The sequence below is a fragment of the Tenrec ecaudatus genome, chromosome 6 (assembly GCF_050624435.1).
Source record: "Tenrec ecaudatus isolate mTenEca1 chromosome 6, mTenEca1.hap1, whole genome shotgun sequence".
In the NCBI taxonomy this organism is placed as follows: Eukaryota; Metazoa; Chordata; class Mammalia; order Afrosoricida; family Tenrecidae; genus Tenrec; species Tenrec ecaudatus.
Genome location: NC_134535.1, coordinates 150,971,007 through 150,986,931, shown reverse-complemented (window position 1 = coordinate 150,986,931; position 15,925 = coordinate 150,971,007). Strand labels below are relative to the sequence as shown.

Sequence of the window (15,925 nt, the reverse complement as noted above, 5' to 3'; positions counted from 1 at the left end):
TGTCATTTTGCAACAGTTATGAATCGGGCGACCCCTGTGAAAGGGTTGTTAGACCCCCAAAGGGGTGGCGACCCACCGGTTGAGGACCGCTGGTCTAGACACAAAGAGAGCTAATAAATAGAAATATCACCCTTGTATTATGTTAAACCATATGAAATTCCCGGTCCCAGACCGGCACTTCACGGGGTTCATCCCCATATTATTCAAAACCTACCGTCAGTACATAGCCATCTCACAGAGGAGATGCGTAACACGGAGTGGAGCGCAGGCACAGGATGGTGCTAATACCCGAGCTCGCTTTTGGTTATACCCCAGTCCATTCACCTGCACCCAGAGCGCCACCTGGATCACAGGGCAAACGCTGTCGGCTGCTGAGCCACAGTGACATTCACAGGGTCCCAGCGGCTGAGGGGAATTCTACTGGGTCGTCCCTGTGTCCCGGTCCTCAAGGTCCTCTCTGGTCTCACCCCGAGTCTCTCTGCCTCCACCACTCTTCCAGCCACACTGGCCAGTAGCATCTTTATTCTTGCTCTTGGCCAATAGGGAAGGCTCTTCCCAGGCCACCACCCACCTCACAACCCCAACTCTGCTCAAATCCGACCTTCTGATGCTTCTAAGCTTCTCTCGCCCTTCACTCTCTAGCCTCTAAATTCTGGTCACTTCCCTATCCTTGGTCTTCCCTTGACATTGATTCCTTGCTGCTGTATGGTGTTCGCTGTTTGCTGCCAAGTTGATTCTGACTCAGGGTCACCCACGTGTGCAGAGCAGGGCTGCGAGCTCTCAGAGCAGGTTGCCACGCCTGTCTCCCCAGGTGCCTCGGCGTGGCTTCAAACCCGCAGCCTTCGGAGTCACTCCTGTGAACTCTGTGCCACACTCTCTCCTTATGGCCCTGAGAATCATCCAGACTAGTTAACATCACTCACCTCCCCAAAGAGAAGCAAGTACAGCCATCCTGCTAGGGGTGAAGAGTTCATGTTTGAACAAATACGGCTGGCTACCTGTGAAGTTGATCGTTTCGTATGGCCTGTGAACCATGTTGAAATATCCAAATGGACTTTGGCGGAAAAAAAGGTTTCCTACCCTGCTTTACAGAAATTTCCCTTGATTTCCGGATGAGAGCAAGGGGGTGGTTTGTTAGGTCAACTGCAGTGCCTCCAGCACCTAGGAGGGCACCGGAGCACAGACAATGCCAAACTCATTGCCGAGTCGATGCCAACTCCCAGCAGACCTACAGGACAGGGTAGAACTGCCTCTGTGAGTTTCTGAGACTACAAAGCTTTATGGGAGTAGAAAGCACCCAACTTTCTTTCATGGAGTGGCTGGCAGGTTCGAACTGTTGACTTTGTGGATCATAGCCCAACTCGTAAGCACTGTGCCACCAAGGCACTTGACAAATATGTACTGCATGAATTGATTTCCCCAGAGAGCTCAGTTACCCCACAGAAAATGGTCCAGGGCTTGAGGAAGCTCACATCAGCTGCCCTTTGAGAAACCTTCTCTCTCACTGCCATTCAGTTGATGCCAACTCAGTCCCCCTAGAGGGCAGGGTAAAACAACCTGTGGGTGTCCAAGACTGAACTCTGCAGGGGAGCAGAAAGCCTCTTTGAGGGATGGTTCCTATGAAACCAGTGTGATAAAACGCAGTGACGACTTTGACTTTCTTTTTCCTGAGACAATTAATGGTGTGATTCCCTGCAGCCTAGCCCTCTCTGCGTACTACGTTTCCATTCTGAAGCATTTAGTGGAGGCTAGTGTTAAGGGAGGCCTCAGTCAAGGCGGTTAGGGTCCAGCGCTGTTGCCTTGCTATCCTGACTAGCCCTCGAGGCCTCCAGTTTCGTCGGGAACATTTCTTTCATGTCCTGTGTCCCCAGGTACCTGTGGGTTCACTGACGGATTTCTTGACTACAGGGGGCTTACTGCCATCAGCCCGGCCGTGCATTTCTGTTGTTTTTCAAGGAAAACCCACCTCACTTATTCAGCCGTGAGTCCCTGTGGCCAGCAGTGTGTGGGAAAGGCCGGGAGGCTTGCAGACTCACCTCGTGGAATGGACGTAGTGGGGACTCCGGAGGCGGAGGTCTGGGGTGGACGGCATGCTGGACTGGGAGTTCCAGTGCGGGAGGCCTCGGATGGGGCTGTTCTGTAAGGAGCTGCTCCCCCCTCCTGCTTCGGCACAGCTTCCCGTGCTGGGGAAACGCTTGTGGCTACTGCAAACCAAAGCAAGCCAGACCGGTCACTTTCAGATGAAACGATACCTGTTCTCCACCAGGGGACGGGTCAGGACCGCCCCCCCCCCCGCCTTTCACCTCCTTATATTTGGGTCCTTCATCTTTCTCCTGCTCCCTTGCCCCCGTGCCCCCACCTCCCGGCAAGGTGGGATGGAGAATTTTATGATCCTTCTCTGTAGCAGGCATGTGTGACGGTCCAGGGAAGCCCCTGGCCTCACCACTGTTTCTGCTTTCTCAGGGACAAACACTGACCTGTCCGGGCATTCACTTGAAGCTCTGTGGGATATTTAACAAAAGGAAATGAGAAAAACAGAGCAAGGGCGCAAACGTGCCCACTGAGCACTTCATTCTGTCTTTGAAAACACCCTCCTGAAAGGCCCGCCCTATAAAGAGCCCATGATGCTGTTGGCTACACTGACAGCTGTCGGGTCCCTCAGGGCTGCTGGACGGTGGGCTTTGTGTGCCAAACCGCCATGGGAATCACACGCGTGGACCCTCCCTTTCTGTGCTGGGATGGCACGCCGAAGATTTCCTACTCATCGCTGAGAAATTTGTCAAGCGTAAAACCATCTGCCAACATGCAGACTGTGAGCCCAAACCTCAAGCGTAGGATGTGCCTGCACCTCAGCGGGGTCAGCAGCAGAGGGCGCTGTGAGCACAGTGCTGTTGGCAGGGGGACCCACAGGAAGGAGGAAACAGGCCGCTGTTTGGAATCTGTAGGCGTGACCTAGGACAGCCATCTGGTCTGTCCCCTGCGGCCGCTGTGACCTCACGTGGCCTTGTGCTCACCTGGAGTGACCGTGAGAGGAACGCTTCTTGACCTTCTCGTAAGGCTCGTCCAGAGAGGACTCGCTCCACATTTTGGGCTTTATGGGTGACTTGTCGTAGTCGTTGCGGTGGTAGTGCATCTGCCTGAGGCCGTCCAGGGACTGGGGCGGAGGGGGCCGGTTGTGCGATGGTGGCCGAGGAGGGAGTCCCTTGTGCGGAGACTGTGAGGGGGATATTGTGCTGGTAACCTGAGCGTCTTCTGCAAAAAGAGGACAGCGGGGAAATGAACAAGGTAGAAGGTCTACCTGCCCACCAGGCCTGCCACTGGCTCCACACCTGGAAGCCAGGCGAGCAAATGTCCTCTTTTGAGAAACTTTTGGACTCTTTCCCCAGTGGCAAGCCAGAGCAAGCCAAGCCAAAGCAGAAGGAACTTAATCCAACGGGAGAGATCTCTGCTGATCAGACATGAATGAAGTGGAGTCTGAATTTTGTTAAGCACCACACACAAAGGATGAGTTTATTCCAAAGGGCACATTGTGTGTGGGGGGTGGGGGTTGGGGTGGGAGAGGGACAGACAGGGTGTGGTTTACCCTAAACCTGCTACCTTCAAGCTGATGCTGACTCATAGGGACCCTGTAGGCCAGGGCACAACTGCTCCTGCAGGTTTCTGAGACCGTGATTCTTTATGGGAGCAGACAGCCTCCTGGTTCCCATGGCTGTTTCTGGGGGGTTTAAACCTTTGCCCTGTGGCTAGCAGGCTCAACTCACTGCAGCACCAGGCCTCTGCAGCAAACCTTGGTGCTATGACATTGTGTGTTTTCTTTCAATAGACACCAAGTGTCTAGTTTGGGGGCAACTTAAGCTCCCTGAAAGAGGCGCTTCTCTCTGTTTTGCTATATCCTCGGTGCTTAGCTAACACGCATCTGGTGGAGAATGAGCACTTGTTAGAGAATGAGTGAGAGCCTAGTGTCTGCTGGTGGTGCCTGTTATCCGTCCCTATTGTTTCCCAAAGGACCCATCTCTCTTGTCTTTTAAGGCATTCCTCTGTGATATCTGAAATTTGCAACGGCCCTAAATTCTTTGTGGACGGGGATGGGATGCAAATCTTCAAACAATGGAAGTTTTGCCTGCCTCCCTGGGGGGAGTGAGGTGCCAACAGAATTGTAGTGCTGTAGGACCTTTCTGTGAGTCTGGGGTGTGTGTGGGGGGTGGGGGGGCTGGGAGAGGCTGCTGGTCCTGGAAAGACTCTCAACATCCATCCCCCTAGCACTGAACAACTTTTGCGTCATAGTCCATAACCCAGGATAAAGTGTAGGTATATGCTTTTACAGCCGCACTCCCCCCCACCCCCCAAATTGATCCAGTGCAGTTGAGTCCACTCAGACTCAGTGATCCTATAGAACAGATCCTATAGATCTGCCCCTATGGGTTTCCAAGAATGGTAACTCTTTACAGGAGCAGAAAGCCTCATCTTTCTCCTGAGGAGAGGCTGGTGGTTTTGAACTGCTGATCTTGCAGTTAGCCGCCCAATGCATAACCCACTGCCCCACTGTGGGAACCACTGCTCTCCTCCTTTGCCCTCCCTTCAGTGAAGGTGAGTCTCCAGAAAGGAGTTTAGTGCACAATGTGAGGCAGCCATACCTCTCCTGAGGTCTCGGGGTCTGGGCCCTGAGGGAGACATTTTGCAGTCACAGAAGTTATAGCAGAATTCGCTACTGAGACTGTATTCTGTGTCCTACCTCTTCTACTATACAGGCACCTCACTAGATTTTGTTGTCCAGCCTGGCCGGATCACAGCTATTACATCGCCATCTGGCCCTCAAGCCTCCCTGCTCCCATGATGTAGTGAAGCTCCAAACCAAAACCTAAACTCACTGCATCGAGCCAATTCCAACTCTGAGCAACCGTGTAGCACAGGGTGGAGCTACCCCCGTGGGTTTCCCAGACTGTAACTCTTTATGGGGCAGACAGCCTCCTCTTTCTCCTGAGGTGGTTTCGAACTGCTGACCTTGAGGTTAACAGCCCAACCTGCAACCACTCTGTCACGAAGCAGACAGTAAAAATATTACCTTCCACTCGCAGAGCCCAGGCAACCAGGCAAAGAACCCAGGGGCTGTCCCCACACCAATGGCAATGATGACGATTGTCGCCATGATCATTGTTACTCCGACGGAATAGCCCCGTGTCCCCATCAGCCTGATGAACGGCCGCTCAATACACTGCCCTACAGCTAGAGCCCTGGCTGCCCTGGTTTCCGTTTCACATCCTCAGGAACATTCTTAGGTTCCGTGTTTCAAACTCTTTCTTCCCCCTTGTACGTGGCAAGTTCTGTTTTTCCAAGCATTTCCCAAGCAAATATGCCGGTCACTGCTGGGTTTCTAAAGTTCAGCGAGACACCGGCAGACAGCTTTCACGGCCTGCCGGGCAGGGCAGGGCCAGGGCCCGCTCGTGTTCACTCAGCCTCAGTGATGCTGAGAGTTAGTTTGTATTATTTCTGCCTTCCGTCCTCTGCCGTGGGGTTTCTGGCCACACCCAATGGGTGATCCAAATCAATGTCCACCTCTCGCCTCCAGAAATTACAACTCTTCAGGAGAAAACTGTGCCCGGGTGTGTAGACTCCGTGCTTAGTCACAGTGTGGCGCGGGCTACTATTCCTGGAAAACACCATTCACTGCCTCAGAATCCCCATAAACAGGTGGCTAGGCAGCACCCCCTCTTCTTCCGTCCCCACCAAGCTGGCCAATGGCTGGCCATTAGAGTGCTTGGGAGTGTCATTTTGACCAAGCTCTGGCCTTTCTTTATAAGCGACCATCCCCAGGCTATTGTTAGTTGTCAGTGAGTTGGCCCCGGCTCATGGTGACCCCGGGCACAGGGAACAAATGCTGGCTGGGAACCAGAGCCGGATCTCTCACATGGAGGATGAGCATGCATGTGCTCTTCCCCAACCACGACTGCAACCGGACCGCACGCAGACGAAGGTCAGTTTCAACACCTGCTCCAAGAGGTCAAACAGGGACACCGGTGACCTACCATCTTCAAGCACAAGGGCATCCGACAGGGAGCTGTCTTCGCTGGCAATATTTCCATCTGTGAACACAAAGGCAAAAGTTGTTCATTGGACACATCTCACAGGGGACCCTGATCTCGAAAACCGTTATTTTCTCATTAGAAAGAACCAGGACCGTACGATCGGGCATTTCTTCTGGCAGCCCTGCCGTGGGCTATGAGCCACCCCACCCCCTGCCTGCCGCCACTGCAGTGGGCCCCAGCATTCCCGACTCCGTGCCTGCATTCCCTCCTGGCAGGCAGTCGAGCCGAACATCCCACATAAAAGCTGCCCCATTCTGCTGAAAACACACGACTGTCCCAGCACAAACCCCGGGCATGTACCAGCCAAACCAGAGGAAGCACGGGGCCACCGAGTCTACAAGCACGAAACTAGGGTAGGGCCTTTTCTTTGCTCTGGAGGCAATAGGTGGCTTCTCACTGAACGCCTTAGGTCACTAGTAGAGTAAACAAGCAGGCTAAGTACAGCCTCTCTCTCTCTGAAACTTATTTTTATAGATGCCACTCAATTAACCATGAGAACATGCCCAAGAGGGGGGCAGTGAAACCATCCTCCCTTGTTAACTGCTGGGGAAACTGGGGTACACTGAGGGAAGGGGGGTTGGTTGGAGGCAAAGCCAGGATCCCACGTCTTCAGAGTCTAAGCTCAGCATTTATCTCCTGAAATGTTATTTATCTATGTATCTCCACAAACACAAACACACATGTACATGTATATTCCTCTATCTATCTATCTATCTATCTATCTATCTATCTATCATGCTAATGAGCCAAGGCAAACTCTAATGAGGTGTCCAAGTCAGTGAGTCCTTGCAACAAAAGCATTACTTCAGCGAAGCATTACATACTCTGGAGCTACTGAAAAGAAGCTTGGATAGGATGGGTCAGCCACTGGGGTGCATGCTGGCTGAGGACCAGACTGCTGGCAGCCCCAGCAGGAGAGTTACACCAGGCTTGTGGCAAACCAGGTCCATGTCCACCCTGTGCTGCCCGTCCCAGCTCTGCCCAGTGCTCCTGCTGCCCCTTCAGGACCAGGAGCCCTCAAGTACCTTTGAGAGGGCAGGGCCAAGTATGAAACCAGGCAGATGACAAAGAAAGGCAGGATGGACTACCGTCCCTCTGGTGTGTGTGTGTGCACACGCACGCACATGCACACGCACTACACTGCTGTGGCCAAGGACAACAGGGTGAGATACGGAAGGATGCTGCTCCTAATTTCCTTGCCAGAAAACATTGTGCATAGGAAGGCTTGCATAACTGATGGAAGAACGCGTGGTATATACATTTGGAAGACTTTTCTGACTTAGGACAAAGGGATTAATTACAGCAGGTTGGAGGGCGTTGTGCTCATTGATGGATGTGTGTGTGTGTGGGGGGGGATTTCCTTCTAGTGACCAAATAAAGTCACGACCCAAAGTCCAGCCCCTGAGTGACCCTATCCTCCCAAGGGTAGTGTCAGATGGAGGCACTTCCATGCAGAGAGGATGGGACAAGACCCAGGGGCAGAGAAGTGCTAACTGGGCAGGGCGCTGCTGCTGCTGCTGTGGGTCCCTCCCTAGTGAGAGAACTTGGCTGGATCTCCCGAGGCTGAGAAGCGCATGTTCTGCAGGGCGCAGTAAACAGGGATAACGATAGGCTAGCTATGCAAGCCCTTTCATCTATGGGTCTGTGTGCACTTTATTGTGCGGCACATCTGGCGTCAGGCCTACGGCTTAAAACCAAACTGTGGCACAGGGCGGTTCTGTGACTTGCTAGGTTCCAGGAGGGAGCTGGAGCTGGGCTGGGAAGGGAATTCCGCCTCCCGCAGGTGGGCAGCAGGGGCGCACTGACCGTCTATGATCAGCGAAGCCCTCTGGGTGGGTTTCTTCCCCGACTTGATGCGGTTCTCATTGATCGCCTTCTCAATCTCCTGCAGCTTCTTCAGTGCGTTCAGATAGGATGTCTTCCTCTGCTTCTTCAGCTTCTTGCTGACGTTGGGGTCGCTGGCGAGGCGGCGAGCAGCCTCCGTGATCTGGGACTGAATGGCGAACTCTCGCTCCAGACGTTCCAGCTCGACTTCCTGTGGGAAGGCCAGAGGGGAGGTGGGGGCTGAGGATGTCAGGCAGAAGACACCCCACTCCTGCCCCTCACGCCTCCGGACCGTGTCTGACCCCAGCCTTGCCTGGCCCTGCCATGGTGGCAGTGTGTGCCCCATTCCTAAACAGCTCGGGAAGCTGAGTGGCCTGGGTACACCCACCTTCTCTCTCTCTCTGTCTATGTTTTCTTTCTTCAGAAAATGATTGCGGTAGATAAACTTGAAGAAAAAAAAACCCCAAACCAAACTGTGCCATTGAGTCAATGCCCTCTCACAGTGACCCTGCAGGGCAGGGGGGAACTGCCCCTGTAAAGGAGTTCGCATTGCAACCATTTTTAAGTGCGCATTTCAGAGGCGTGCGCTGCATCCCCCGGTAGTGCAAACATCACCACTCTGTATTTCCCAAAGTGCTTCGGCATCGGCATTGTAAACAGAAACTCGGTACTCTTCGCACAATGACACCCCCCTCCCCCACTCAGCCCCCCGTAACCCCTAGTAACCGTCGTTCTACACGCTTTTGCTTGCTGGAGATGGCCAGTGCCGTGGGGTCATTGCTGCGCCTGCCTTTTGGGTCACACATCTTCCATTCAGCACAATGCTGTCCTGGCTCATCTGTGCTACAGCACATGTCACACTCATGTCTCCTTAGGAGTGAGTAACACAGGGACACCCACATTTGAGATTCCCAACCCCGGTGGCTTTCTGGGGGCAAGGGCTGGTCCACACACTAGCACAGCCATTAAGAAGCAGAGCGCCCCCCAGCGGTAGCCTTTGGAATCACCTGATTTCATGTCTACCGCCTCCAGCGGTATCCTACAAAGACACAGCTACCTGGGGGCTCTGGGCCCACTGGGCTGTCATTTCCGCCTCAGATCTACCGCCCGGTCCCGCTTCTGTAGGTCTGCTGAAAGGAGACTAATGTATGCGTGTCCCCCTGCCCTACTGCACACTGCCCTTCCCATGCATTTTGTGCCCCGCAAGTTGGGGCACCCCCACGGATCGTTTGGGAGCTCTTGGCAGCGTCAGCTGTCCTTGCCCCCCTGCTTGTTCTTAAAGATCAGCATGGGCACCCCAGGAGGGCAGTGCTGGAGTCACAGCCCTGGTTCTGACCAGAGCGATCTGAGAGACAGAGCAGGATGGCCCACAGGGTGTCCTAGGCTGTCACCTTAAAGGAACTGGATCACCAATGCTTCTCCTTTGGAGCTGGCACTGTGAGCATGGGCTGTGACTCTTGGGTGGCAGCTGGGTGCTTCGCCAGGGCACCGCCAGCGTTCCCTGCATGTACTCCAGGGCCCTGGCCTTCCCCCCCTTCTTATGCTGCTGCTTCCCATCTCTCTTTCACTTAGACTAAAAGGAATAAGATGGAGAATGTTCTCTCTGAGCCAAGAACATATTGTAGCTGCTGAAACCTGCCTGGCAGAGCCAGAGGAAGAGACACTGGCTGACCGTTGCTGACCAGCTGACTCCTCCCTTTGCAGGCGTGTGGACACTGCCAGCAGGGAGTAGGGGCAGCTGGGGGGAGAGGTAGCAGCATGTGGACATCCTGAGGATTGTGAATGGATGCAGAATGTTATAGAATTGCCAGGATGGCCACCGTTCCACTGCATCTCTTTCCCAGTAGAACGTGTAAGGCTAAGATTCTGAGCAGTCTTGCACCTCCAAGTTCAGAGATCAGTAGCAGGGCCATCACCAGGGAGCCTGCAGGACATACCCGATCCCAGACCTACTATATATCCTTATGATAAAGACGTCTCAGTGCTGAGGACAAGTAAGGCCAGGAGAGACCAAGCATCTTGCTCTAGGGGATTCTTAGTCATTGAAGTTTGATAAAAAGTGATCTAAGCCTGTAGAGTCAGGTCGCCAAATTTATTGGATAGACCGAACCCAAACCAAACTCACTACCACTGAGTCGATGCCAACGCATGGAGATCCTATAGGACAGGGTTGACCTGCCCCTGCGGGTTCCCAAGACTGTAACGCTTGCTGAGAATAGAAGCCCTCGTCTTTCTTCCTCAGAATGGCTGGTGGTTTCAAACTGAGAACCTTGTGGTCAGCAGCCCAGCTGGTAAGCACTACCCCACGAGAACGTCCCATGTCTAGTTGAATAAAGCATTCTTGCCTGTGGGCCCAGTTGGCCAGGCTGGATGTCTCCATCAAGGATGAAATTCCCACTTTGGCTTTATTTACCTTTGCCCACTTTAAGCTTGCAAGGACGGGGATCAGAGTGTGAGGAAAAGGGGGGAAATGCAAAGGGGAACTTTATGGGCGAAAACGAACCCCTTCCAATTCTCCCTCCAACATTTGTTCTCTCCGAGGAAGAAAATATCAAAATGGACTCGCGCCCAGGGTCTCGACACAAACAAGTGACCAAGCACAAAGGCTGCTCTGTGAGCTCTCTCTCCACCTCGCAGCTGTGCCTGGGCTGTTCCGACAGCCACGGTCCAAGACACTGACCCACGGTGCTGTGTGAGCCCAGGACAGACCCTCCCCACTTATGTTAACGAGCACCCAGGGCTGACTGCCATCTGTCCAGACGGCTGCCCGCTGCACAAAACAAGGCGGCAAAGGGCATTTCCAGGAGAACTGTGGAGCGGCAGGCTAGCCACGGAGGGGCATTTCCTTCTCTGGAGGGGCGCTGCCAATATGCTGGCTCACTGCACAGCACTTCTTTTTATTGGGGAAAAAGAATATGCAGGAGCGCCTACACAAGACAGGGATGCAAATGGAATCCCCAAGGAACTAAACTCACCGTTTCCTGAAACGTGTGAAAGAGTTAGCAGCGAGAAGGTCCCCTTGGGGGGCTTGACTTTGTGGCCTGGGGGTTGCTCGCTGGAAATGGGGTTGCTTTTTAAAAGTGTAGTGATAGGTATGTGCCCAGCACCAGGGGGACTGCCTTCCCTCAGCCAATTCTGATGATCAATCAGCTTTGGAAAGCCAGAAAACCAACCATAAAAACCATGTCCATCCAACATACCACCTTTCCCCACCTCTAGATAGATCCTGGACTCCCCCAACTCTCCACCTCCTCTCTACTTTAGTGAGTGGGGTGTGTGTTGGGCTGCTAACCACAAGGTCAGCAGTTTGAAACCACCTCCCGCCCCGTGGGAGAAAGATGAGGCTTTCTACTTCTGTAAAGACTTGCAGTCTCAGCAACCCACAGGGGCAGTTCTACCCTGTCCTATGGGGTCACCATGAGCGAGCTTGCTTTTTGGTTTGTCAAACCACTAACAATGATGGAGCACCGAGCAGGTGATGAGACTTACGCTTTATGTGTTCCATCTACTCGGTCATTCCTCTGACTGATGACCTCTAGAAATAGGGCCCATGAACTCCACCTCACAGGAGCCAACAGCTGCCCCTGTGGTTTTCACTGTGGATGGAGCTTTCTCGCGTGCCCGCCACTTTGACCACAATGAAAATGCTCACTTAGGCGCACAGACCAAGCCTACCGTGGATGAGCTGACTGGAGAACTGGTCCCGTGAGCTCCGTGGCCTTTGTCAGTGGGGAAGACGTGGCTACAGGACACGCGGGTGCACGGGGCAGGGAAGGGGAGTGTGAGAACTACAGCACAAAAGGAAGGACGCACCTCTCCTTTCGGCAGGATTTTTTGTTCATCCAGCTTGAAGGCAGTGCCTATTCTTCTCCGAACGATGGGCGGCTCCTCCCCGGGATCCAGGGGATATTCCACGGGCAGTTTGCCGGTGAGTTCCTGCAAGGAGTGCAGAGGGTCAGGGGGGAATGTCCACAGCCCACGCTGCCCCAGGCCACGCCCTCGCCCCCATCAGCGCTGCCATGCGCAGACTGGAAATGACAACGCGAAGCAGTCGTCCAAAGTAAAGTTTCCCTGCTGAAAACCGGCCGCGAGTGAAGGAATAGCCACAGGTGGACACGACTTCTCCAGAGGAAATAGCTACAAAGAAAATGACCGCTGGCCTTCTTGATCAAGCCTCCATCCCATCCCTGGCGTGGTTAGCAAGGGGCTCCTGTGCTCTGTGCCAGGGGGAGGTCAGACAGCCGTGGAGGACCATTGCCAGCATGAGATGGCGGGTCTCGCGAGCTTTCTCCTGCATCCTGCACTCCTTGTCCATACGTACGTTCATGATGACTTTTCACATGAGTTTTCTTACGAGGGGATGGGATCCTCCTGGAAAATCCCAGAGCGGTGCCTCGCCACTACTTTAGACACTCGATCCGAATATTAAGTTAGCCTCTGGCCGCTGCTAAAGAACAGGCTGAGCTGACAACACTCTAAATGGATCACCCAAGAAGACTTTTTAGTAGAAGCTGGAGACAGAATTCCTATTATTGATGAGGTCATTAAACAAGAAATCTGTTTTGCCCTGGAAATCTAATTGTTGTGAGTATCATGACAATGACCAGACCTCTCAAATGACAAAGATTCCGGGCAAAGGCTGAAGAGTGACTGACTTTGTATCAGTGGGGTGAGCTGAATACTCAGGTCAAACCAGGGACCGTAGCAAACGCTGGCTGGGGAGCCAAGGCGTGGCCTGGGAGGAGTAACTTCCAGAAACAAGATAAGGCAGGGGAGAGCCTTCTCCCACCTGCCAGGATAAAGTTGGCAATTCCAGGCAAAGCCTATCTGGGGGTCTCTAGACTGGTGGTTCTCCACCTGTGGGTTGTGTGACCCCTTTGCGGGTTGAGCGACCCTCTCACAGGGGTCACCCGATTCAGAACAGTAGCAAAATGACAGTAATGAAGTAGCAACGATAATAATGTTATGGTTGGGGGGGGGGTCACCACAACATGAGGAACTGTATGAAAGGGTGGTACCATGAGAGAGGTTGAGAACAACTGATCCAGGCCCACACTAACCCAGAGGCTGCCCAGGACTCAGGGGCGGCCCACAGGGAAGCTCAGCAGTTCTATTCTCGGGGAAAATCCATCATCACACAAAGGGCTTTTGTGCTGGCGGCCTGGTCCCGAGTGTACAAGAGGCGGGGGAAGTCCAGGTCATCAGATTCCAGGCACTCACTGACTGAATGCATCATAGGGGGTGGGGGTGGGGGGGTCCTGGCCCTTCTGTCCTCCCCTACTGCTGGATGCCTGGGAGGCTACTCTCCTGGGCCTCTTTCCTTCTATCTCCAGGTCACTAGGAAATGAACCCTTGGCTTGGGCTTCTCATTCCTCATTGCAAGCATTTCAGAGGAACCACCCCAGTATAAATACTCTGCAGTTCTTTTTCCTGTGGGGTTCCCCCATCTCTTCCCTTGAAAGAGACGTGATTCCAAGGTCCTTAAAGCAGTGACGTGTTTATTCTGTAATATTTTTGCCTGCTTTCTTAAGAAGACTGTCCATAAATAACACAGCACATTGAAGATTGCCTATTGTTGGGTGTTTCTCTCTCACCTCAAAACATATAAAGAGGAGGAAAGCGTTGTTAAAATTGCTATGGATTTATAACGCCACAGGGTCTGTGGTTTTCAAACTATGTATTTATATGTAGATGGGGGGTGACTTTTTTTATCCCTCCCCCCAACATTTGGTGGTATTTGCGGAAAGGTCCTCCTCCTGGAGGAGCAGCACCCAGCTAACACACTGGGCTGTGTGGCTCGGCTGCGCTCCTCTGGTGCACAGTGCCAAACGCTCCCACTTGGCCTGATTTTGGTAACAATGTTTCCCTGGGAACCCAAAGGGCTGCTGGATGCTGTGAGCTGAGGGAGAGGGGAGACACGGGTACAGACTGAACAGAGCCGACCTCGGAAAGAAGGCTCCCAGGTCCCTTCCCAGACCCCAGAGAGGATTGTGGGAACAGCACTAGGAGCAGCACAGGGGCAGCCAGCCAGCAGATGGGTTTCCTTCACGCATTTCTTCCTTTCAAGTTATGCTTTCTGGTGTCAACAAGATGCGCAGCCGGGAGCTTTTATAGTACTGTGTAACTATCCTTTTGATTTCATTAGGGTCTGTTGTAAAGACCCCTCTTTCATCCCTTATTCTTGCTATTGAGATTTGTTCCCTCCTTTCTTTGGTTAGGTTTGCCAATGGTCTATCGATCCTGTTTATCCTTTCAAAGAACCAACTTTTAGCGATATTAATTTTTTCCATAGTTTTTTAATTTTCCCTCTCCTGAATCTCAGCTTTTGTTGACTTATTTTGCTTCGTTTTTTTTTTTTCTTCCACAGTGGCAGAGAGACTTCTAGAACCCATGCTAACCTTGGTCTGTGAGGTTTCTGAATGTCCCTGCAGGGCTCAGTGCCTCTTCCTTTATGAAAAAGCAAACAAGGCCTTACCACTTATTAAAAGCAGGCACCAAAGTCCTTACGTTTCCCACCATCTCACCCCCAATCCCTTCAGCATATTCTTTATATACATATATATCTTACAAAGGTCACTAATATTAACAGTATCAGATGGCGCATTCCCCACTCGGGCCAGCTGCTTTCCCAAGATTTGCAATGGATGTGTGCTAATGTGGTTCTGCTTGGAGCGGGCTCCGGTTTAAATCAATCCAGATTGTAATGAGGCCAAGTTGAGATGTAATGTGAGCTCACTCCCTGGCTTGCTGGTTCATTCTTCCTGCTGCTGCAAAGCATTATTATTGGGTGGGGAGGGAAAGCCCGTCTCTTTCACGGAGTCCGGGGACTTCTGTCTGCTTCCCATTCGGAACTGTTTACCCATAGATCTCTGGGTGCTGGAGTACACGCTCGCTCAGGAGACTTCCCCATCGCCTGGTATCCGTGTGTAAGCACACGCGCACACGCATGTTTCCCTGCACACACGTGCAGAGCGACAGGCAGTACGTCAGAAAGTTTAAGTGTCCAAACACACTAGCACAGAGTGGTGCAATAAACAGAAGAAGGTGGAAGTGGACGTTCGAATAAATACAGACGGTGGCCTGCGCAGACTCTAAAATCCCTGGGAAACTTGAGACTGGTATGTACACAGGCCCGGGGTTACATGGCTTTGCATACAATTTTAAAATCTCACCGGGCTAAGGATTCATTTAAAAAAAGTCAAAGAAATATATTCATGAGGTCTCGAGGAGGTTAGATTTGCAAGTCAAATTCTGGTTTCTTTGTTGACTCACCCGCACCCCCAATGGTGCCAAAGATGACTTCTAAAGCCAAATGTGAGATGTTCTCAAGAGAAACAAAAGCTACAGCTTTTGACTCTGGGCACTCGGTTTTAGAGTCACTGAATTCAGGGGGGTCATGCAGTAAGACAAGCTAAGCTCACTGCCACCCACTTGACTCTGACACATAGAGGCCCTATAGGCAGGGTATGGCTGCCCTGTGGGCTCTGGGGCTATAACCCCTTACAGGAGTGGAAAGGCTCGTCTTTCCTCTGTGAAGTTGTTTCAAACTGCTAACCTTGAGGTTAGCAGCCCAACCTTTATCAGCTACGCTACCAAATCCTCGTAACGATACAAGGAGCTGCTTTAACTACTGTGCGGCACCAGGCATTCGCCCCTGCTGCTGGGAGCCCATTTCGACTCATCTGGACCCCCGGGGGTGTCAGAGAGAACTATGTGCTTCAGAGGCAGCTCACTGGCTGCTTTTCCTAGACCGCGGCCAGGCCTTTCTTCCGAGGTTCTCGCATCTTTCTTTAGTACTTTGTAATGCTTTGTTCTGTTTTGAGTAACAGTGAGCCTTGAACCTCCTATCTTGGGGCTAGCAGCTGAGTGTCCTGGCCATTTGCACCACCCAGGGGTCCATGCATCCTATGGACCTGTCACTGCTACTCTTCCTGTGGTCTCTAGAGGGCTCCTACCACGGATTCAGACTCTAGGGACTGGTGTCTTTCATGAATGTCCTCAGGCTTGGTGTTGCCAAG

The 15,925-nt window shown here is 52.6% G+C and overlaps 1 protein-coding gene across 1 annotated transcript in view; it reads right to left on the bottom strand.

Moving 5' to 3' along the window:
• Positions 1–15,925, bottom strand: part of FRMD4A (FERM domain containing 4A) — a 234,881-nt gene that overhangs the window by 13,572 nt on the left and 205,384 nt on the right. Inside the window, exons 16-20 of the mRNA XM_075552351.1 lie at positions 11,721–11,843; positions 7,890–8,118; positions 6,024–6,080; positions 3,015–3,252; positions 2,037–2,204 (exon numbers count right to left, since the gene is read on the bottom strand). Coding sequence (XP_075408466.1) covers positions 2,037–2,204; positions 3,015–3,252; positions 6,024–6,080; positions 7,890–8,118; positions 11,721–11,843 — 815 coding nt within the window. The remainder of the gene's footprint in view (positions 1–2,036; positions 2,205–3,014; positions 3,253–6,023; positions 6,081–7,889; positions 8,119–11,720; positions 11,844–15,925) is intronic.